At 47.9% G+C, this 24827-nt stretch overlaps 2 protein-coding genes across 2 annotated transcripts in view; one reads left to right on the forward strand and one right to left on the reverse strand.

The window, feature by feature from the left end:
• Positions 1 to 2580: 2580 nt before the first annotated feature.
• NANOS1 (nanos C2HC-type zinc finger 1) lies at positions 2581 to 4181 on the forward strand. The gene has a single exon (XM_075534403.1). The coding sequence runs from the start codon at positions 2836 to 2838 to the stop codon at positions 3613 to 3615; it is 780 nt and encodes a 259-aa protein (XP_075390518.1). The 5' UTR covers positions 2581 to 2835; the 3' UTR covers positions 3616 to 4181.
• A 2338-nt stretch (positions 4182 to 6519) lies between these two features.
• The window catches only part of EIF3A (eukaryotic translation initiation factor 3 subunit A), a 39548-nt gene continuing 21240 nt past the window's right edge, over positions 6520 to 24827 (reverse strand). Inside the window, exons 14-22 of the mRNA XM_075534174.1 lie at positions 18081 to 18194; positions 16435 to 16557; positions 15109 to 15262; positions 14544 to 14728; positions 13412 to 13494; positions 11714 to 12579; positions 10355 to 10556; positions 9545 to 9738; positions 6520 to 7769 (exon numbers count right to left, since the gene is read on the reverse strand). Of these exons, the coding sequence (XP_075390289.1) occupies positions 7537 to 7769; positions 9545 to 9738; positions 10355 to 10556; positions 11714 to 12579; positions 13412 to 13494; positions 14544 to 14728; positions 15109 to 15262; positions 16435 to 16557; positions 18081 to 18194 (2154 nt within the window). The 3' untranslated portion in view covers positions 6520 to 7536. The remainder of the gene's footprint in view (positions 7770 to 9544; positions 9739 to 10354; positions 10557 to 11713; positions 12580 to 13411; positions 13495 to 14543; positions 14729 to 15108; positions 15263 to 16434; positions 16558 to 18080; positions 18195 to 24827) is intronic.

Here is a 24827-nt window from a genome sequence, read left to right on the forward strand (position 1 = left end):
AAATAAGACCACACTGAATGTTCCCAAGGATTCCTGCCACTGCGAGCATGTCTACTTCCCTCACTCATTCCTTCCGATATTAACCAGTATGCTCTCTTTCCAGGCCTACGTCCTGGGCATGCCCAGCTGGGCACAGTCAGCCCCTAAGCAGGATGGGAGGCCCAACCAGAACGCCAAATCTCCTGTTAAGCCACAGCTGCCCAGCTCCTGCAGGAAAGCCCTACCCCATCCCACAAGAAGCCCATGCTACTGCCTGCAGGCCCAGTCACCAGGGAGGCCATTTCTGTAAGCCCAAGGTGACAAGCTTTCCTACTGTCTATGAAGAAAAATAATACTGCCTTCTGGCCTGGGGTGGATATAGCACCTCACCCTTTCAATGAAAACCCTTATTCTGACCTTGACTTTCCATTGTTTCTTACCACCAATCAAAAAGTATTCAAGGGGATTAATAGGGAGCTAATAATAATGGGTTCAAGAATGAACAGAATTCAATGGAAGAAAAGTCATAGGATGCCTAGTGAGGCGCAGTCAAGGGCAATGTAGCAGTGAGTAATTACTACACCCAAAGGAAGGCCAAACATGATGGTGGGACAAGAGGGAAGTAAAAAGGAAATAGAGGAAAGAACCAGGAGGCAAAGGACATTTATGGAGGCCTAAATACAGGCATGTACATATATATATATATATGTATATATATATATGGAGAATAGAACTATGTACACATATCTATATGTTAAGATTTAAGGTTGCAGATGGACATTGGGTCTCGACTCAAGTACTCCCTTAACACGAGAACACTTTGTTCTAACAACCCGGCACTCTGTGCTACTCACCTTCCCAATACAATCGCTGAAGACAAATCTGGTGAAGAAAGCTGATGGTGCCTGACTACCAAAAGATATAGCACCTGGGGTCTTAAAGGCTTGAAGATAAACAAGCAGCCATCTAGCTCAGAAGCAACAAAGCCCACATGGAAGAAGCGCACCAGCCTGTGTGATCATGAGGTGTCGATGGGATCTGGTATCGGGAATCTAAGACCCAGCATAAAACCATACCCAAGGTGAATGGATGGGGGGGCGGGCATGGAGTGGAGACTCAATGCCCATCTGTGGACAATTGGACATTCCCTCACAGAGAGGTGACAGGGAAGAGATGAGCCAGTCAGGGTGCAGTACACCACCAATGACACACACAACTTTCCTCTTGCTCTGTGGTGCTTTCTTCCCTCCACTATCATGACCTCAATTCTACTTTACAAATTGGATTAGACCAGAGCATGCACCCTGCTACAGATTAAGAGCCCTCAACACAGGGAATCCAGGATAGATAAACCCCTCTGGGCCAATGAGGAGAGTAGAGATACCAGGAGGATTAGGGGAGGGTGGTGGGGAGAAAGGGGAAATCGATCACAAGGATCAACCTAGAACCCCTTTTCAGGGGGACAAATAACGGAAAAGTGGGTGAGGGGAAACAGGACGATGTAAGATATGAAAAAATAATCTATAACTTATCAAGGGAGGGCAGGCAGGGGAGGGAGGGAGAGAGGGAGGAGAAGTGGGGAGCTGATATCAGGAGCTCAAGAGGGAAGAGAATGCTTTGAAAATGATGGTGGCATATGTGCAAAAGTGCTTGACACCTTGGAAGAATGTATGGATTGTGATAAGAGATGTAAGAGCCCCTAATGAAAGTATTTTTTAAAAAATGAACAGAATGTTCTAAAATTTATTATGGTGATAACTGCACACCTATTTTTAATATATTTAAATCATTGAATTGTGTGGTATGTGAATTATATACCAATAAAACTTTTTTTTAAAGGAAAAAAAAGTATTCAATAATGACACAATGTGGCTCTTTTCGTATTGCACATACGCCCCAGATTTCCAGATGGGGCTACAAACACACCCGTGGGTGCGTGCAAACACACGAGCCAGGGCACTCAGGGGCTGGTTTTCAGCACAGCACCCACCGGTTCCCTGTCACAGGTTGGCAGCCACCTAGCGTCCGTGTGCACACCTGTTGGAAGGCTGCCTGGGCCCGCGGGAAGTCCTGCGTCCCTCTGCCACGTACTGGCTGGAACCAGACCTCTGAGCCTCCAGGGCTGGCGAAAGCACTCCAAAGCGCTGGGCACGCGGACGTCACTGGAAGGCTGCGCAGCAGCAAGGTGAGGGCCTCGCCCAACCCACTCTTCCCCACCCCACCTCCAGCTTTCCTCACCGATGCTCAGAGATTGGCGGGGGCTGCTGAGAAGGCTGGTCCGGGACCCTTGCAGGCCAGGCTAGGGGGCAGAAGGCTCAGGCCAGCCCGGGCCGGCGCCCCTGCCCCGTCCACGGCGAGCCTCCCCACGGGCCTGGTCAACGCTGCAAGCCCCAGCCCAGCGTGAGCGTGAAGGCGCCTCGGCCCCGCCCGGCCCACCCAGCTGCTCGGGGACGACACGCCCCCTCCCCGAATACGCCAATCAGCGTCCGGAGCGGCGGCCGCGGCGCTGGGGGTCTGTGGTCAGTAGCCAATTGACGCCGGAGCCCGAGGCGGCGCCGCGCCCGCCCCCTCCCGGAATGGAAGCCGCCGGGCCGCGGGAGGAGCTGGCGCAGCGCGGGCGCCGGAGCCCCGCGGGCCGGAAAGAACGCGCGCACAGCTCGCCGCCCGGCGCGGCCGCCTCCGCTGCGCTCCGCCTCCGTCCCGGCGCGAGCGAGGTAGCCGGGGCGGGGAGGGCGGGGCCGGGAGCGCGGGCGGCCCCAGCGCAGGCCGGCCGGCCGAGGGCCGGGAGGGCAGGCGGGCCAGCGCGCGCCCTCCGTCCAGGCGCCGGCGGCAGGGAGGCGCGGCCCGCAGCCGTCCATGGAGGCGTTCCCCTGGGCGCCCCGCCGCGCCCCCCCGCCCACGGCGCTCGTGCCCGGCGCCCTCCTCGGGACCGCCACGGACCCGGCGCACCCGCAGCCCTTCAGCTCGTGGAACGACTACCTGGGGCTGGCCACACTCATCACCAAGGCGGTGGACGGCCGCCAGCGCGGCGGCGGCAGCTCCGCGCCCGCCTGCTCGCCGCACGCGGGCGCCGCGCCGGCCGCTCGAGCGCTGGAGCCGGAGGACGACGACGACAGCGAGGACCCGGGGCCCGGTGCCCGATATCTAGGCGGCGCGCTGGAGCTGCGGGCGCTGGAGCTGTGCGCCGGCCCCGCCGAGGTCAGGCTGCTGGAGGAGCGCTTCGCCGAGCTGAGCCCGTTCCCCGGCCGCGCCGCCGCCGTGCTGCTGGGCTGCGCGCCCGCCGCCACCGCCAGCACCCTGGCCACGGCCGAGGCGGCGCGGCGCGGGGAGCGGGGCCTGGCGTGGGCGGCCGAGCCCCGGCTGCACGCGGCCTCCGGGCCGGCCGCGCGGCTGCTCAAGCCCGAGCTGCAGGTGTGCGTGTTCTGCCGGAACAACAAGGAGGCCGTGGCGCTGTACACCACGCACATCCTCAAGGGCCCGGACGGGCGCGTGCTGTGCCCGGTACTGCGCCGCTACACCTGCCCCCTGTGCGGCGCCAGCGGCGACAACGCGCACACCATTAAGTACTGCCCGCTCTCCAAAGTGCCGCCGCCCCGCGGCGCCCGGGACGGCCTGCCCGGCAGGAAGCTGCGCTGACGACTGGGCGCCCTGCATCGATGGCATCTTGAACCGTCGCTAGAGAGCGGGGCCTGCTTTGCAAGTGGGACTTCGGGGCACTGTTTATTGTAGATGCGCCATCGCTCTGGAATTGTCCCGACCTAATCTTCAAGTGTTTGCCTGTACGAGCTGAGGCACTTTCCTAGGTCTACAATATTTTTTAAGAGCCTCTGAACTTGAGATGTCGGCAGTGACTTTTTGTTTGAAAGCAAGTCGTCTTTCTTCGTTGCTCTTCATCAGTTACTCTTAAATGCGGGTGGGGCCAGCCTGGCCCATCCCCGTGGAAGGTGGGGTTCCTGGCCACCCCAGCATTAGCCTGGGTGGTCATTTCTGTTCCCGTCCCAGCCGAAGGTGGTGTAAAGGCGAGTCCGTAGCAGGTGGCATACGGCTCGTTATCCTTTTATGTGCCAGGTCTTTTAGTACTGAAGTGGCTTAGCCTTTTCCACCTCTAAAGATTGTGCCAAGTTATCATCTTGTGTATATACTGGGAAATGGTGTTCAAGATTGTGTGTATTTATACAGTAACCATCTATGAATTCATTAATATAGCCTAGAACTTTCTACTTGGCCTTTTCTCTTACCACCAACCCCACGTGCAGTTCAAGAGACATTTGTGGAATTAAGACCCAAAGGGAAACAAGTGCATGACTGCGCTTCTAGGTTCCCAAGGAGCAAAGTAAACACCCATCCTCCTTGAAGATGCTCATAGGAAAATGGGAGCCCTTCAAGCCTGGGAGGTAGTGCAATAATCTTTCTTCTCTCCCCCCCCCTCACCCCAATTGGTCCCGCTGAGCAAGGGCAGCCGCCAGACCGGCACTGATCCAGGTAGTGAATTCACTGTGGAAGCTGGAGGCATTTGCTCCCTTCTGGTCTGGAAGAACCTTAGCCATCTCGTTTCTTGAATACTAGTTATCCATAAGATTTGGTCTCCCATTAAAATTCATGAATCTGCTAGATGCCACTCCCGCCCCTGGTGGTGGTTTGCACTTTAAGCCCACGTGGCTGCCATCAACACATTGGGGGTGACCTGGGTTGAAATGCAAGATTATCACTACCTAAAATGACTAAGAATCTACATAGGACTCCCAGCAGCAGGGTTCAGGTAGGGTATTGAGGTTACCCACCCCCAGCCACGAGCCCTATCCTGGACACATTCATTTTAAGGTAGCTGGGAGCTTTTGATTTTTAAAAGTAACCAGTTTGGGGGGGGAGGCACGCCCCGCACGTTCCAGGCCTATATGGATTCCCTCGGTGCTCCCTTCCCCCCCCCCCCCCCCGTCATCAAAAATTGGGGCACTTTGAAAGGACAGTGGTGGGTAGGGCAATCCCGATATTCAGTGGTGCCTTTTTTTTAAGAGTGCCTTACTCCGGTGTCCGCCATCTCCCCCAAAACCAATTAGCTTCCATCTTCGAGTTGAACTCCAGAAGGGTAAAATGACTTTGGTGGTGGGTAGTCTCCCAGTTTCCTGAGAGTTTGTGTCACTTAAATGTCACTTGTTTTCCCAATTTTTAAAAGTACAGAAAAGTTGATGGGGTGTTATCTTAAGAACCCCTTGCTAAGAAAACAGCACATGGACCCTTGTTCACCGGCTGTGGTGGCAGAATGCCACAACCTGGCTGGCTGCCTAGTGGGCGAGTCCAGATGCTTTGCCAGTGTTTTACTCCATTCTCCTACCAAATCCTTTTGGGAAGATGTGCAATGGTTAGAACAATTAAGCCAAAACTACACTCTAGAATATAAACTAATGTGTACTTCAAGCAAAAAGGGTCCATTGTCAGTCACAGCAGGATGGCTGATGCCTTCTCTAGTGGCCCGTGTGAAGTACATGTTCATAAATTTAAGCCTCTGGTAAAAACACAAGTCTCTACATGCAATCAGGACACAGAGGCCTGCCTCGCTGCTGGCCATAGAGGCATCGAACAGTCAGCTGGGTGGCTGGCTCCCCTTGGAAACACATGCAGAAACTGCACCCTTCTTCTCAAATGCAGAAAGCGCTTGACCATGTGCATTGTGGTTGACTTTCCTGTGATTGGCTCCCAAAGCAGGAGGGGGCTGGGAGGCATTGACTGGCTGCTGGTGAAAATGAGTTAACTCTTCCACCTGTACTCTGGATCCTGCACAAAACATGACTTAGGGCTAACAGCACAAATATGAGGAGTCCCCAAATTTAATGGAAAGCCAGGATTAAAACAATGGAATTTTGATGCCATTTGTAGACATGAAGGGTGGGTCTACTGACTTGGTCTGGAAACCTGTGGACCATGCACATACATGTATTTCATCCATTTGAGTGAGCCTTCATGCTGGGGCTCACCTGTGAGGTCTCAAGCTGGTGGGTTCTAGTACTTCAGTTACCCTCTCCTCCACCTAAGGTTTTTAACACCTCCCTCTATGTGAAATACCAGAGCGTTATTTGAAAAGCGGACCTTCAGCATCTGGTGATCCAACCGTGAAAGCGGCATCACTGCGCCCCCTCCTGGCTGTATGGTGGTGGCAGGAGTCCTCACTAGCCAGGCCCTCCATAGGCCTACTACAGCCACTCCACATGTTCCAGGCATTCTCTCAACGCAACCAGGGTTTTCCAATCACATGAATACACATGTTCGCATGGAAGCCAGCAGGCACAGGGCAGAGACACTGTGGGGGCCGCATCACAGGCACATCTGCTTCCTACAGCTGAGGCTTCACAGCGTGCGTGACAGTTCTTCCTCCTGCCAAGTCCCTTTCCCCACCTCCTTTCTGAAGGCCTCTTGCTTGTGATTATCTTCTGGCTGAGACATAAACCACTGGAAACCTCGAGAAACATGGGCCACAGGTGAGGCCAACATTGGCGCCACTGACCCAAAACCTGGGACCACAGCCGTAAGATCACCACCGAAACCAACTGTCTAAGTATTTTATTTATCACTGAAGAAAAACACAGCAGCGGGTTCTGTGTTGGCTTCAATAAGACCAGAGTTCATCTTTAACACAGCTACAACACCCCAAAATTGAAGTCAACACAGTCGTTACTACAAATTACTGGTTGAAAGAATCTATCCTGAAAAGAAAGAAAATTAGGAAAAAGAATTTAAACAATTCCTCCAAACCACACATTTATAAATATTGTCATATTTAAAATGCTTCAAAGGCATGAATTCTCCGTTAATGGAAAAGCAGTTTGCTATTGGCAACAGGAGAAAAAAAAAACCCTCAGTAATAGTTTACCATATGCTTTAAAATTTAAAAGCGATAGTTTGGGATTCACACTTTCGCAGTATTTCTTATTGTTATAATTTTTTCTGCAAATTGCTTTATACTCACCTTCACTCACTTAAAATCTATAGAAAGCCCACTGTATCCAGGTGTTGTAATGTTTACTGCACTTAAGTAAATCTAAAAAAGAATTTATATTTTTTTTAATTTAGTGAATAGTAAATACCTCAAAATACCTAAAGAGGTATTTCAACAGCTAATGGTGTGAAAACCGATCATTCCACCACTTTGGAGAGTCTTCAAATACATTTGTGTATTAACAGAACCTTACCTCATTCCAAATTAATATTAGATTATTTCAGAAGAAAAAAAAGAGCAGTTCTATACACCAAGATATAGGTGTTACTCAATACCTGAAGAGTTCACATTTTCAATTTTATTTTTTAGTTTGTCTGTTTTGTAAACAAATGATTGGTGAAATAATGCAACACCTTAAATTTCAGAAAATGGCATGGTTTCCAACCTTCTGTGGGTACTGTGCATGATCGATCTATTATATAGGATTAATACAAGTTCATGCTTTTCGTGTTATGGTGAAACATTAGTTATAGAATCCAATTTAGACGGGCTGAAGCACAAGTATAGAATCCTTGAATGTGATCAAACCTATGAGAGACACTAGTCTGACTCCAGCATTTTCAGACTTAGCGTCGGACTGTGGTCCATCCGTCTTCATCAGTCTCGTTCTTAGTACGACGAAGGGAGTCCTTCTCTTTCTCGGTCTTCCATGCGGCCTTCTCTTTGTCACCCTCTCTCTCTCTGTCTCGTTCTCGATCTCTGGAGAGAGCTGGGGGAGGAACACGACGAGGGGTGTCTCGCTCTTCGGTCCGGTCTTCTTTCCTGTCATCAGCGCGCCTCCAGGAGCTTGCTAAAGTTACTTTAAAAAACAAAACACATTTGTACTATTTTCTACTGGCTCAGACTACACAGGCTGAAATTAAGCTCAAACCACGGACACAAGAAGTCCAGTGAATGGAAGAAAAAGTTTAAATGAAAAGGCTTTTTGGGCTCTTATTGAAGAAACTTTAAGCCAATTAGCCGTAAAAGCTCAATGTTTATAGCTACAGCTATCAAGAGAAATAACATTACGATCGTAAAAGAAACATCGTTATGATCCAGCTGGGGCTGTGGGCAAAGCACTGACAAGGTCAGTCACTCCACAGGAAAAAGACGAAGCCTTTGCCCTGTAAAGATTTTAGTCACGGAAACCTTTATAAGGGAAAGCCTTATATTAGGTCGCTAGTGAGATGGTAGTGAATTCTAAAATACTAAAAGCTCACAAAAGGCGTTTCATATGCAGCCATTTTTAAAATTACATTTCAGCTGTTAACAGAACAAGAACACCAACACTGTGTTCTACGTCACCTACCAGGTCCTCACCCAGAAGTATTTAATGGTCATGGGTTTCGTATCTGTGCCACCACTGCCATGGGGGCGAGGGGGCTGACTCACAGGGACCGATGTGGGCTTCTTTATGACTGGCATGCAGCCTCCTGTGACTCCTGAAGTGCAGTCCGGCGCTTAGAGCGCTTACTCAACAGTGTGCCACCAGGGCTCCTCATTCGTCTACCGTGGCTGGTTTGATTTCATTTCAGTGATCCCATGAGACCAAATAGAGCTGCCTCGTAGGGTTTCTTGGGTTATAGGCTTTCTAGGGCCAGGACTGTCTCATGAAACTGAGCTCAAATCACCATGCTTTTGGATTAGGAGCAAAGTACAGTGAAACCTTAGTTGTCTAATTCAATTGGTTCCAAATTTACATTCAAACACTGAGAACTGAACATATTTTTCCCAGAAACCATTGATAACCAAAAAAATCAGTTTCTAGGCCCCAGTATCACACTTACTAAATTCACTTTTCCAGAACTCTACAGCACTACGGAGACCTTTAGGCTTCTCGCATGTCCCTGCCTCAGATACGCTATTGCCATTGAGTCGTTTCGATTTATCCAAACTCACAGCAACTCTTCAGCCTCCTTGATGGTCTGGATTCTGTTTCCTGGTTAGGATGTCACACCTTTTGCTCTATTAGCTGCTTTTATCACACCCCCCTCCACCAACCCCCCAAAAGGTGCTGATAGTGTTGACTTAGCCACGTTGTGTTCAGCGGCCAAGTCAGACAAGGGGCGGCATGAATCCAAGTTAGCAAATGGTCCCTTTCTTTGACTCTATTTTAGTTCTCGGTTTTCCTTAGCTTTACAGCTGGAACTCCTAATTCTTCTGGAGGTATGGTTACCCTGTCTTATGAAACTAAAGTGTCAAACAAGCACAATAAGGAATGTGTTAACACACTACCCAGCTATCTGGAGTCTGAGCGGACTGAAGGTCAGTCACCCCTTGTGTCTACGGAGATACGTGCCTGTGACTCGCTCTCGGGCGTACAGGCGTTCAAGTTGGCTTTTCGGTTCGACTATCGAACACGGGACAGTTCTGGCGTGGAGCCGGTCAACAACTGAGAGAGCACCCTCCTGTGCTCTAACGGCGAGATGAGCTTGTTTCACAGCTTAACCATCAAGTAGTTGTAAGGACCCAGGAGTTCATTCTAAACTGAATAAATCTCTAAAATCCTACTTGTGGCGTATATAAAATTACCAGATCATTTACAAACACCCCACACCGGGCCCATGATCCGCGTGGGGCCAGCCTCCCTACCTTCTTCGCGATCTGATCTGAGGGGAGGGCCCCTCCGCTCTCTGTCATCCCGCCGATCTCGTAGGTCCCTGAGATCACGGCGATCGTCTCTCTCGAGCCGGCGGCGGTCATCCCTGTCCCAATCATCCCGGCGGCTTGAATCTCGCCAGCTGGAAGACTCCTCAGCAGGTCCTTTTCTCCAGCCACCCTCTTCCCTGTGGCCATTTAAAATGACAGGGCAAGTTCTGTGGTTAGACACTGTGTGGATTCAGTCGAGTATGGCATACATAACCAAACTGGCACTGAGAATTCACAATGTGCACCTGTGAAGAACTGGAAAAAGCACCATATGTCCTCAAGAGCGCTACTCCCACGCCCGGGTGTTCAAGGGTGAAAGTGATTACTATCACGGGGGGCAGCGCAGAGGCAAACACGGCATCTGCACAGAAAGGTATGTGAGATGGCGCTACTCTGAACCGATCAGGATACAGCCGCGTGGTCAGAGGAGCAGGCTATGTCTGCTGCTGCTGCTAAGGCTGATAAAGCCTAAAGGATAAAGCAACAGACAGCTGGGTAGAGAGACCTGTTGGCTCCCTCTTCATTTTCATGCAGCCTGCAGAACTCCAGGGCCTAAACGAATCACATTTCTTTCTCACTTTGCTTAGAAGGAAGATCCAATTAGATGGTCTCAAAAATTTTTGGAAAAAATTACTTTGAACACGCTATTCCCAACAGAAGAATGGCGTCGAAGCATGGCTTGGTGCCCTTAGTAAAGCTCAGCACTCATGGCAGCCTCCCGGGCGTAACCCAACCACCGCTCAGGTGCCAGACCTTGGTCGTCGAAAGCGATCCTCTCGCTCCCCGTCTCGCTCCCGCTCTCGGTCTCGCTCTGGATCCTTGTCGTTCTCCTCTCGCTCTTGAGTATCTCTGTCCCTGTCTTTCTCTCTGTCCCATTCAGAGTCCTCTGAGGGTCTTGACTCCTGGCGTGGGCCCCAGCTGTTCTCTCGGGCTTTTTCTCTGTCTCGCCATCCACCTACATTGTAAAAAGTAACACAACAGTTTTTGTCCACTAAGCACACACAGGCTGGCCCTCAACGCTGATGTCACTCCCTCAGCATCCTAAAGGCTAATGCCACTGCTCCCAGTTTGCCTTACTCCACAGAATCACACTGCGCTCCTCCATCAGTACATTTGCTTCCTCACATCCTGAAACTTAGAGGAGGTCTGGGTTGTGTGCTCTACTGACAAGGCAGAGATTTCAGATGATGGGCAGGGTGGTGGACAGTCACACACACTTAACACAGCCACTGTGTTGGAAGGCCTGTTTCCACTGCATCATCTGTCTTCACTGAGAAACGACTGGACAAGGGATTCGGCATCCCACATTACATGTGCAGCTCCAACATCCCAGAGGACTCAAGCCGCTTCCTGCATGACGGCCAGGAAAAACAAGACCCTCACACCCCTGTTCTGAGAGACCCGGGTCACTGAGGAGCAGACCTGGCTCAGCACCAGGGCCAGCCTGGCATGCTGCACTAGCACCAGAGTAAGTGTGAAAAGGCGAGCAGGCCTAGAGCGGAGAACGATGGTGGTTCTGGGACTCCCCTCGCAGGCCAGGGCTCGGAGAAAAGCGGATGCTGTGTGGTGACTTTTCGTGACCGGGAGAAAGCCCTTCAGCACACGCACGCTGAAGGTTCCGGCAGTGGGAAAAGCACAGCGTGAATGCCACCAGAGCAGAACTCGGGGTCCTCATGGTTTCGGTGTGTGGGGACCCACACACACCACACCACACACAACACACACACACACACACAACACACATAAAAAAAAACACAGAAGCCCTGCAAGGGTATTCAGGATGTGGTACCGGGTTTTCATCTAGAACAGGGGCTGCAAACTGTGGCTCCCAAGCCCCTGACGGACCAAATGGAAAATGAAAATAAACCTACCACAGCTTCCTCTAAAGGACAGTATTCAGATAATGGCTATTTCATTTTGTTTGTAAAAGTGTATTTATGGCTTTCGAATCCCTTTTAAATTACCTTCTCAAGGTTGCCGGCCATTGCTAGAAGATGACAGTGCTCAGTGGCCGTGCCTCGCCGTTCCTAACTGTGCATTAACACGCTGCCTTCTACCTGTCAGCACACAGTGGGCTCTATGAAACACCCAGCCCGGCTCTCGGCACTGTACCTGGCTTCCCAAATGGCCTCCAGGGCCCAGGCCTGGAGTCATCGCCCCGCCGAGGAATTCGGTCATCATCAGCACGCCTGGAGAGCCGGTCATCATCCATGTTTCGCCAAGGGCCCCTGTCATCATCCGCCCCACGCCGGGAAATTCTATCATCGTCAGCATTCCTCCAAGGTCCGCGGTCCTCATCCATGCCTCGCCTGGGACCGCGGTCCTCATCCATGCCTCGCCTGGGACCGCGGTCCTCCTCCAACCCTCGCCTAGGACCGCGGTCCTCGTCCAACCCTCGCCTGGGACCACGGTCCTCGTCCAACCCTCGTCTGGGACCGCGGTCGTCATCCATGCCTCGCCTGGGACCCCGGTCCTCGTCCAACCCTCGCCTGGGACCGCGGTCATCATCCATGCCTCGCCTGGGACCCCGGTCCTCGTCAGCATTGCGCCAAGAGGACCGTTCGTCTTCGGCACCTCCTCGCCTTGGGCCCCGGTCTTCATCCATGCCCCATCTTGGACCTCTGTCCTCATCAGCTGTCCGCCAGGTCCCTCTGTCCTCATCCAGCCCACGTCTGGGGGGCCGGTCATCCTCGCTCTGCCGCCAGGTGGGCCGATCTTCATCTCCAATGCGGCGGGGGGGCCTGTCCTCCTCTGCATTCCGCCAGGAAGGCCGGTCTTCGTTGACCCCACGGCGGGGGAAGCGCTCTTCTTCAGGCCCCCGCCTAAGGCTTCTCTCATCCTCCACAGCCCGCCGAGGAAGCCGGTCCTCCTCAGGTCTGGCCGGGGACTCTCTCTCTTCCTCATCACCCAGCCGCCGTGGCCGGTCTTCATCTCGCCGCACAGCCCGTTCCTCATCCCTTGCCTCCCGTCTCCACTCCCTGCAGAGCAAAAAAAAGCCAACATGGTCACCAGTGAATCAAACGAACCTGCTCATTCTCATGAGAATTTTGTTTTTCAACTCATTTCTAAGAAACACTCCACAAATTTGGGGTCAAGAAGATTTTTGACAAGGAAGCAAAGTCCAACCAATGGGACAGACTCAGTCAATGGGTGTCGGGCTCACCTTCCACATGCAGAAAAGAAAATGAGTTAAACCTATAAACCAGCATTACCTCAACATGCAGCAAAGAACAAACACCAGAAAAACGAGTTCTTGGTCAGGACCTATTGCTAGCTACAGCAGGTTCTTAAAAGCACGAGCAACATAAACACAAAATAAAGTGGACGCTGTTTCAATAACTAAAAAGTGGAAACCTACTCAGGTGCCCACCCATAAGGATGCCACGGTAACAGACATCTGTCACCATACAATGGGCTACAGGCCAGCCACAAAGAGCAATGACCGGCCACGAAGAAAGAGGAGGCGGGCTGGAGTGCGTGCTTGGGAGCTGGAGCCTGGCAGGCAAAATTCCCAGACCCGGGACACCAATGCACATGGAGAGTGCTGGACCCATGGGTGCTGAGAGGTGACAAAGGCCTTTTCTCCAGAGCCTCTGGAGAGAAAGCTTTTCTCTAGCGCTAGTGTCCTCAGTCCAGAATTCTAGTCTCCTGGGTAGTGAGAATGTTAAAAGTCAAAGCACTTTCACAGCAGCTCCCTACATCTTGGATCAACTCTGAAACCGTGTGCTAAGTAAATTAAATCACATACAACAGGGAAACATTACAGAACCCGGCGTGGTTAAAACACCCAAAACAAGACAGAACACTCACTTCTCGGGCGGACCTCGACGCCACTCAGACTCCACCTCCGACCCCTTTCTCCACGTGCTGTCCGACTCGCCCCAGCGAGAATCCTGCAGGGAGCAGAGGTATTAGCAAGAAACAATGCACTGGCGACACTTTAATTACGAGCTGCTGTTATCAAACATAGACTACACAGGGAAGTGAAATCAGTATTGTGGAATGCACAGGTTTTGACTTAACATTCCCTTGGCAGAGTATGTGAAAAGAGCCAAGTATTCCTAAAAATGTTCATCACCCACAACTGTTAAGATGCATGGACAAGGTGTGGGGAGGGGCACAACAGCCACCCTCTGTGTGAAGGCAAGGCTGGCAGTGCTGAGAGCCCTGGGATGCAGCTACCAAGGTGGCCATGGGAGCCACTTCAAACTGCTACTCTGTGTGAGAGAAAAACTTGTGAGGAAACACGAGGATGTTTTTATAAAGCATGAAGATGGAAAATCCACCTGAAAAGGAGAAAAATGTGACATAACATAAAAATTTTTTCTAATAAATAACGTTTGTAAAGCTCAAAAACAACTGTTAAGCGGGCTCTCAGTAGGATACGGAGTTTACCCACAGGCAAAAAACCAGCCAATTCCAAGAGGACACCAACAGCAGAGACCAGCTTGATTTTTGTGTTTGTCTTGTGTTCTAACAAAGAGAGTGAAGGCGCAGGAAGGGAGCTGCGGTGGATTATCTATAACCACTATAACAACAGAAAAATCTAAAATTGTATTGAGAAAACCTTATTAATGTTCCTAAAGGCAGTAACAGGGGCATGCTTACGGACAAGTAATCCAAAACCTGTAAAAACCCAGGTCTGCCCACCTTTTGCTTACAAATCCTTCATCTTTGAGAGGCAAACTAATAATCCAAAAATCACGAAGGAAAAAACCCTACTACCATCAAGTGAGTGGATTCTGACTCACAGCAGCCCCCTGGGACAGAGTAGAACGGCCCGCGCCGACGCCCGTGGGTTTCCGGCTGTGAAAGGTTTAACCGAGTGCTGACCTTGTAGCAACCCAGCGTGTACTACCCGACGCGTACAAGGCCACAGTACATAACACATACGACACACAGTAAGTGAACCCAGTGTAAGTACAATGGCTCTTGCACTCACCTTTCTAGAAAGCGGATCATCGCCCAGTCTCCTCTCCTCCTCTCGGCGCCGTTCTCGCTCCTCAATCTCCAGCTCTCTCTGGCGTTTCTTCCTCTCGACTTCTTCTAACTTCTTGACATGCTCCTGGTATTCCCGCATCTCCTCCTCGCGCTTCTCTCGCTCTGCCCGCTCTCTCTCTTCGCGCTCTAGAGCAGTGAACAGGTGAGGAAGCAGGCCTTTCCCTACAGCTTGCCCACTTTCCAGGGATCGCACGGGCAGCACTGTATACAAGCAAACCCCTAAAAGTACGTCAAGTGGCCAAGTGGCAGAAGACACTGAACAAAGCATGGCTTCACATGGATGAATGAAATGCAGCCTGTTGTGTGAGAGCATCTTAAAAATGACCGCTAGCTGGCAGAGGTCTTCACAGAACTGAGGACACTCCATTATCCGTTCCCAATTTCAGAGAACTGGTCAGGGAGAGTTCATTAGAAGTCAATTACCTTTCTAAAGTTAGACTGCCCTCAGCTAACCCTCCCTCCCGCCGGCCCTTCCCCCCTCCTGTCTCAGTCCACAGCCACCATACCTTTGAGCATCTGCTCCTCCGCCCTCCTCTGCTCCTCCTCCTCCTTTTCTCTGTAGTAAGTGACTCTGCGTTCTTCTTTCCTTTGCCTTTTACGTTCTTCCAAGCGATTATGTCTTTCTTCCGCTAGCCGCGCTTCAAACTGTTTAAGTTTCTCCTACCATTGATTAAAGCCCCCCAAAAGCATTTTTTTCAAGAGCTAGAAATGAATTGTAACCTTCACATTTATTTACGAGTATTGTTTAAAATGCCAGAAGAGAAACCTCCTCGCAAAAAAAAAAAAAAAATCCCAAATGTAAAACATTTTCTGGCATGCCCGTCTCTTAAGATTATTAGCAGAAGCAACAAAGTCCATGTGGAAGAAGCACATCAGCCTATGTGATCATGAGGTGTACATGGTATCAGGCATCAAAGACCCAGAACAAAAAAATCTTATCATTGTGAATGAGGTGGAGTGCAAAGTGGAGACCCAAAGCCCATCTATAGACAACAGGATATCTCCTTACAGAAGAGTCACAAGGAAGAGACGAGCCAGTCAGGGGGCAGTATAGCATCGATGAAACATGCAACTTTCCTCTTAATTGTTTAATGCTTTCTCTCCCCACTATCATGATCTCAATTCTACCTTACAAATCCAGCTAGGCCAGAGGCATGTACAATGGTACAGATAAGAGTTGGAAACACAAAGGAATCCCAGACAGATAAATCCCTCAGAACCAACAATGAAAGTAATGATACCAGGAGGGTAATGGGAAGGTGGGGGGAGAAAGGGGGAACTGATCACAATGATCTACATATAACCCCCTCCCTGGGGGACGGACAATAGAAAAGTGGGTGAAGGGAGACACTGGTCAGTATGAGACATGAAAAAAAATGATAATTTATTATATTACCAAGGGTTCATGAGAGAGGAAGGGTGGGAGAGGGAGAGGGAGAAATGAGAAAGAAGCTAAAACCAAGGGCTCATGTAGAAAGAAAATGTTTTAAAAACAATGATGGCAACAAAATGTACAAATGTGCCTGATGTTTGTGGATGTACGTATGGGTTGTGATTAGAGCTGTCTGAGACCCCAATAAAATTTTAAAAATTATTAGCAACAGTACCAATCTCCAATGTTTTCATATAAAATAATCTACATGATTAATGCAAATTTAAAGCCAAGACACTATAAATTATTATTTTCTCTTATCCAAACAGCAACATTTGTTTCCATAGACTGCATACTTTCAACATTCAAGAAAGCCTATTTCAGCCTTTTTAAACCAGCGTCAGCAAAACTGCCAGCTGAATGACCATGATGCCTTGCATCCCTCAAGCCGGGCACTGACCTCATACACTGACTGCCGGGCGTCCTTGAGGCGCATCACAAAGGAGTCTCTGTCCTCGAGCATCCGGGACATTCGGTTCTTGTGCTCAAGAGCTTTCTCCCGTTCCAGCTGCATGGTAGTTATCTGCGGATTCATGACCCAATGTTATGTTATAAAGCATTCCCTGGGATTACAGATCTGACCAGATATAAATAAATTCATGATACATATCCTTGAAGAGCTAGAAGCAGCTTTTTATTTGGCCACTTCCAACTTGCCAACAAACAGAGAGGAGACTAAGATAGATCTGTGGAACCAGTCTCCCGGAAGACAAGCAGGCGGAGATCAGCCGTGGGGTATCTGTCAGAATCAATTTTTACTCAGCCCCTAATCAATCCCCTGCCAACCTTACGCGCCTCTAGCCCTGTGCGACAGGAGTTGGTCTGCTCACTAGTGGCGAGGTAGTTCCTCCTGCAAGTCGGCTGCAGTCTTTCTCCCAGGGAGTGGCTGGTGGGCGTGAGCTGTCAACTTTACAGTGAGCAGAGATCCCAGTTCCAGAAATCACAAAGGAACAACTCTTAACACGTACGGGGATAACTGAACACTATCTGGTTTTCTTATAATGTGGAATTACCCCCATGTGGGTCTCATGGCTTTGTCTGTAATCAATCAACAAGCCCTTTCTTCTGGGACATCACTGGGTGGATCTGAAATACTAACCTCCTCAAGTTCATAATCAAGTACAAACTGTGTGTGCCACCCCAGGACCAAACCACTTGGTAAGAAAGTGGTTTAATGAAAGGCATTTTTTCTTGCTTAAAAGCACCTGGAAGATGAGCCAGGAGGCATTTCCTGTGGGCTCAAGGGTCGAAACAGCAGACTTCAGGGCCAAAACGACAGCAATAAGGCCGGCACGTTTCTCCCTCCAGTCCTGAGATACTAAGTCATCATGAAACACTGACCTTTAAGAATCAGAAGACCAGGCAACACTTGCTGTTCGAAGTTCCCTGAATGGTAACAATGCAGTAGGACCAGGTCCTAGAATGGCATGAGTCCCAGTCCCTGTGTGTTGAGGGGACAGCTCTCACATTGTTACAAAACCCCCTGATGCCTGCCCCCATATTCCGAGTTTGCAGGCATATGCACACCCTGCTTTTGATTTACCGAGTAAAAGTTAACACAGACTAACAAAACTCACAGCGTCACGCACAGCAATACTACAGGAGTCCACTAAACAGAATGACTACCCGCACTGAAAAACTAGGGTCATAAAATGTATCAGTGACTGCCTAGTGCTGAGGGGAGGCAGGTCACCATAGACAAGGAGCTTCTTCTTGGGTGAAAAAACTGCCTGAAAACTACAGGAGGGGTGAGGAAATGCATGAATTGTATGCTTTACATGGTGATTTGCATGGCACATGAATCAGTTCACCAAAACTACTTTCAAAGGAGCTGTCAGGCTGTCCCTGTATTACCCAGCTTCGGTTTTAATCACTCTGAACTGCGATGCCTCCACTCATCTGCAAGCTAAGTCACTGAAGCACCATGTGAGCAAGAGAATAGGAACTGAACTTTGAAGTCCCAGTCCCCTTAGTCACTAAGACTTAGTGACATGACAGAAAACTGTTACAATCTAAAAATACTACTGTAGTAAATTAACAACTTACTCTTTCTTCTTCTTGTTGTTCCCACAGATCCATGTCTTTAATTCTCTGCTCTTCATATGCACTCTTTATCAAGGGAATTTCTTCCAAACGTTTAGCTCTCTCGAAGTAGTCAATCTGAATGGTATGAAAACAAATGCCAGGTAAATATGTGTGTACAGATGGCTTCCAGGATGGTGGTGCCAAAAGAGAGCGTGCTACTTAGACCTCTCTTCCTGTGAACCAGAGAACAATTGGTAAGGAGGCCAAGTAGGAGAACCCAGACACAGGGCCTAGATCCGCAGTACTGTGGGATTTGGCTCAGGCTCTAACACCAGCACACAGAAACTTAGAACTTGGGACTCAGGTCCGGGCACCGCAGGAATGACACCACAGGGAAAGCAGCACAACCATGCTGAGGTCCCCTACCCCCAGCCATTGTGGTTCCCTGGCTGGGGCTGGCATTTTCCCTAGAAACAAAATTTCACAGCTGCACACTGTTCTCTTAAATCGGCCATCACAAAAAACAAGGTTCAAGCAAAAGTGCTTTCACAACAAAATTCACTGTGACCAGTGAGAACCTTCGCAGCCTGAGATGCTACTGGGTGCACTCAGAGCAGGCTGACCAACGCTCGCCTAGCGGGGAAGGGAGCACAGCCAAAGCTCCGGTCGGCCAGCACAATCCGGGTTATTTTTGCAGAGTGCCCTCCTCACACGTGCCCAATCACAGCCCCATGAAATTTGCCAATCAGAGCCTTCAAAAGATGAAAACGGAAATCATATCAGGAGATGTCGATACAACTCTCTCCAAAAGACAGATCAGCAGGAAAGAAGCTCAAAAAGGAGGCTACAGCACTACATTCTACAATTAGACAGCTCAACCTGATAGACATATTCAGATTTCTCCACCCAACTACAAAAAAAAAAAAAATCACATTTTTCAAGCGTACATGGTAACACATTCGAAAACAGACCACATGCTGGGACCTAAGTCAAGCTTAAATTAAAACATACAGAGATCACTCAGACGTCCTTCTCTGACCACGATGAAATAAAGCTGGAAATTAATAAGAGCAAACAAATACTTGGGAGGATGAGCAACTTTCTTCTTTCAAAAGAAATGGGTCCTGGCCAAATTAGAGATTAAATTAGGAAGAAGTTTCTAGAAACTGATGAATGAGAATATAACATACCCAAATCCCATGGGACATAGCAAAGGCAAGTTACCAGAGGGTGTTGATAGCAATAAATACACATACGAAGAAGGAAGGGACGCTTGTGCTCAATACTCTATCACAAAACCTTCAGCAGTTGGAACAGTCAATAGAATAATCCTTCTAATAGCAAGAGAAATTATAAAAACCAAGACTGGGAGATAAATTAGTGAGAAAACAAAAATAAATGCATAAAAACAGAGTAAAAAGCTGGTTCTTCAAAAGGATTAATAGAATCAACAAACAGTAGGCAAACCTAACAAAAGGAGCAGATGTCAATATCCAGGATGAGGGATGAAGCGGGACATCACAACGGATCCTAATGAAATTAAAAGACTAATTACAAAAGAAAAAAAAGACTAATTACACAGTACTACAAAGGCCTGTACTCCAGTGAATACAACTTGGAAGACATGGACAAATACCTGGAAATACAAATCCTCTCAGATAGATGTCAAGAATTTGAACAGGCCATAGCAAAAGAATAGATAAGATCATCGAACTAACAACTAAAAAAATCACGGTATGAATTGTGATAAGAGTTGTATGAGTCTCTAATAAAATGTTTTATAAAAAGAAGAAAAATCACGGAACAGGTGACTTCACAGGATTCATACCACGGAACCAAGGATGGTTCAACATCAGAAAAATTCATCGACATTATCCACAATATGAGTTCACTGTGGTCAGTTTAACCAGTAGATCGGCATAGAGGAAATATGCAGCTCCTGGACTGGGGATCAGATAACTCTAGCATGAGTCAGACCACACTAACTGATGCATACGAGAGGGAAATAAAAGGTGCAGACAACACCTATGCTGAAAGACACTTTCCCCACCCCAGCCCATGCCTTTAAGGCCCACAGAGGAGTGAGGGAAGAAAAAAGGTAGAAATGGGGATCTAGGGCACTATTCTACCCAAGGGGAGGGTATTGTTTATGTCTCTATAAGAAAGGGAGAGAGGGGGTAGACCTTTTTTCAGTGCACCAACCCTTGAAAGTTGGTCCGTGGAGAGGACTGCAGAGGCAATCCAGTCCCCTTCCGTCCGTAACCATGCCCCCCACCAGCCCTAGTTAATGCTACAGAGGACAGCAATGGGAGCAGAGCCACAAAAACCCTGAGGAATCCCAATTGTAAACTGCTGACTCTGACTTGGTACCTCATCTGAATTGGTTAGGGGTACTCACTCACAAGGGGGCCACACTGAAAGTCAAAAATTGGTTGGGGGGGGGGGAGCTCCATCCCTGACTGCAGGAAAGGCAACGGGGACTTGTAAGAGGCACGCTGAGGAATAAAAGGGTAAGTGCTGTTAGGTAAGCAAATCTGGACATGGAACCCTAAAAGAAAGGGGATTGGACTGATAGATTATAACAGATCTAGCTCGCTATTTAACAGAGATACCCAACTATGCTGGGCTTGGAACTATTTGTATCATCTTTTTCTCTTTTTCTGGTGTCTGTCTATGTAAGATAAGCAGGACAAGCAATTCCAAGGAGACAGTAAAGGAAACGAGTGGGGGGATGGGGGAGGGGAAGGTGAGCAGCGAGCCACTAACGACAGGGACAGCAATGGCAAGGGTTCTAAAATTGACAGTAAGGAGGGTATAGCATTCCTGGTCTTGTTTATTCCATGAAATGTACCGTGCTGGAATTACTGAGGTGAATGATAGTGGGGCAGGAGAAAAAAATGGAAAAAAGGAAAAGTAAAAATCATATATGAGCTATAAATATAGAGTTATGTGTGTATAAACATACAGTTAGGTCTGTGTGTGTGTGTGTGTGTGTGTGTGTGTGTGTGTGTGTGTGTGTACACAAGGAATAAGATGGACTTCGGGCCTCTACTTTAAATCTGACCTTATAGGAGAATAGTTTGTTCTAACAATATAGCACTATGATGCTCACCTTCCAGACATGATCACTGAAGACTAATGAGTGCATATGCAAATGTGAAGAAAGCTGATGGAGCCCAGCTATTAAGATATAGCACCTGGAGTCTTAAAGACGGGAAGTTAAACAAGCGGCCACCTAGCAGGGAAGAAAGCCCACCAGCTGGTGTGATCATGAGTGTCTACGGGGATAGGTTATCAGAAGTTCATAAACAAGCAATCAAATTGAGAGTGGACAAAGCAGAGACCCAAAAGGCACCTGTAAGATAACTGGACAGTCCCTCACAGCCAAAGAGAAGGAATGTTAAGTCTAGAGAGTTACATGAAACATGTAAATCTCCTCTAATCCTCTAGTATTTCCTCCCAATACTATTATGGTCTTTGTTTTACCTCATAAATCTTAAGACCTGTGTATGTTCATAGCATGAGTAAAAGCATTCAATGCATGAAAGCCAAGAAAGCCAAGATATATAACCCTTCAGAAACAGTAACGGGAGTAATGATTCTCCCTGAGGGTTGAAGGTGGGGGGCAGGGGTGGAAGGTGTCACACACAGATGACTGTACAACCTTACTGGAGGAGAATGGGTAACAGAATTGGAGGTGATACTGGGGAATGGATAACAGAAAAGTGGGTCAAGGGAGACGTCAGACAGTATAAGATATGACAAAATAATAACTTAGTAATTATCAAGGGTTCATGAGGGAGAGGGGAGAGGGGAGGGAGGGAGGGGGGGAAATGAGGAGCTGATGCCAGCAGCTTAAGTGGAGAGCAAATGTTTTGAGAATGATGAGGGCAACGAATGTACAAAATGTGCTTTTCACAATTAATGTACTATGGATTGTTATAAGTGTTGTATGAGCCCCAATAAAATGATTTAATAAAAGAAAAAAAAAGAATTGGAGGTGATACACTGAATGGTGTTCAGATACGGAAAAACATAACGTATAATAATAAGGGTTCCTGGGGGGTAGAGGTTGGAGTAGGAGAGGGTAAAGGGAAGCTATTATCAGAGTTCAAGAAGGAAAAAAATGCTTTGAATCTGATGGTAGTTGCTTATGTAAAATTATGCTTGCTCTAAATAAATTATGGATTGTTAATAATATCTGTAAGAGCCCTCAATAAAATGATTAATAAAAAGGAACAACTAGATTTTTAAAAATTAACTATAAGTGTGCACATGTCTAAAGGAGACTCAGGGAAAAAATTCAGTAGTTTTATAAATAATACTCCATTAATTTAAAAAAATAGTACTAAAAATTTTTTTTAAATAGTACTACAACAAATCCGGCTACACCAGAGGCTGGATGTACACTGGTACAGATCGGAACTGGAAACACAGGGAACCCGGGACAGATAGTCCCTTTCAGGATCAGTGGTGACAGTGGTGATACTGAGCGGGTAGAGGGAAGGTGGGGTTGAAAGGGGGAACCAATTACATATAACCCCCTCCCAGGGACAGACAACAGAAAAGTGGGTAATGGGCAACATTGGACAGTTTAAGACATGACAAAATAATAATCATTTATAAATTATCAAGGGCTCAAGGGAGGGGGAGGGGGAAATGAGCTAATACCAAGGACTCAACTAGAAAGTAAATGTTTTGAGAATGAGGGCAACCAATGTAAAAATGTGCTTGACATGGATGTATGTATGTATGGATGGATTGTGGTAAGAGTTGTACAAGCCCCCATAAAATGATTTTTTTTTTTAAATAGTTCTCCAGTAAATCGTTGAAGGCGTCTGGAAATAAACACACCTATTTGGGCATGGTGTCATTTTAGGGAATTCAAAAGGCAAAACAGACTAGGAAAAAAATATCTGCAAAGTGCACATGTGACAATGGTAGAAGGGAAAACTCAACACAGAGTAAGAAAACAAACATCTGGGGGGAAATGAGGAGCTGATACCAAAGGCTCAAGGAGAAAGCAAATGTTTTGAAAATGATGATGGCAACAAAAGTACAAATGTGCTTGACATACAATGGGTGTATGTATGGGATTGTGTATAGGATTGTGATAAGAGTTATACACGCGCCCAATAAAATGATATAAAAATAAAGAAAACATCTAATTTAATATGAACCTGAACACCAAGCAGACAGCATTTATGCATCTGAAATCAGGCCTATACCATGCCCTGTCATTATGGAACTGTAAAGAGGAGCCACATGCTACCACAGTTGTTAATGGTTAAAACCCAAACCACTCCTGACTGTGAGGGAGTCAATGCTGGCGGTGTATGGCCATTCCAGGCCAGCACCTGGGAGGTGCTCACAAAACTAAACCTAAGCTTCCTCTGTAACTTACAATCACACTAGATGGCATTCTGTCCACCCATCAGCCTGCCCAACAATGTTCTGTATTTATAGTCACGGTATTCACAACTGCCCAAACCAGGAGCTACCAAACTGTCCACCTGGGGAGCACATAAATGCTGGAACTCACACAATGGAGCACGGTTTCGAAAGAAAGCGGCCGTCATCAAGCTACAAAAAGAAAAGTAAAGCTGAAGGGACAGAAAGCTGAACTGTTGCGGGATATGTGGAGAGAGGACAGGACGGACAGATGGAGCACAGGGCATCTTCAAGGGAGTGGAGCTATGACAATGAAGCATAGAGTGACGGCTATTGTAAACTAGACACATAGTAACAATTTAGCAACACGGTCCATCAAGGCACACCCACCAGATGTATCACCAAGTGTATACAAGAAAGAGAGATATACATGTGAACCCTGTATTGTCTGTGCAGTTTGTATACATTACTAAAACTCCTCTCTGAAAGAGCAAGTGTGCTTTTGTTTTCTCTTAAAAGGTTACTGGTCCAGAATAGCCTCTGGGATCCTCAAGGTTTCTCTTCAAACAAGCAGTTGGGAAGTCAACTAAATCCACATAGACACGCACCAGTCTGTGTGACTCAATGACTGTAAATAATATAACCCAAATACCAAGGAGGTGATGGCAGCAGAGTTAGAAGTATGAGCCTCGTTTTGCAGGCTATGGACAGTGAAAGCCCAAAATCCCTTGGCCGGGTCCACGTGTAGATTAAGCCTCTCTACCAGTTAAGGGACTATTCGAATAGCCTGTTTTATCAGACAGCAAGTATTATAGAGTGGATTATGGCCGTTATAGTTAGGGTGAAACCTACTCTATCTTAGCCTTCGCTCTCCCTTTTGACACTTGTAAACCTGGTTTGTTTTTCTATATAGACACAGATACATGTATCTGTGTGTATATATACACACATACATCTGTGTATATGGAACAAGGTGACGTCTCCAATGAACCCCCTGACCAGGGAGGTGAGCAGCCTTTCACCCAGCAGATGGCAATGTAATGTGGAAACCTGTAGGTGCAGCTGGTTTAAAAGTTAACTCTTTAATCATATGATCTTTTTGTCCCCTAGTAAATTTGTTCTAGTTTTTCATGTTTTCTACTTTCTTTTAGGCTGATGTTCCTCTGTTTTACTGGTAACTGTTGCTATTCTCAAAAGGAAATCCAAGAGAAGTTAATCCAGTGAAACAGTAACTGGATTGATGGTTTCTTGAAGGTCTGACAGAGGTTGGAAGGAATGAGTACCAGAAAGAAAAAAATGTTCTAAAAACAACTCTCTTTGATATGATTGAACTGAATTCCAACATGTGAATTATGGGCCAATAAATTTTTAGAGTAT

Source organism: Tenrec ecaudatus, chromosome 16, assembly GCF_050624435.1.
Source record: "Tenrec ecaudatus isolate mTenEca1 chromosome 16, mTenEca1.hap1, whole genome shotgun sequence".
Classification (NCBI taxonomy): Eukaryota; Metazoa; Chordata; class Mammalia; order Afrosoricida; family Tenrecidae; genus Tenrec; species Tenrec ecaudatus.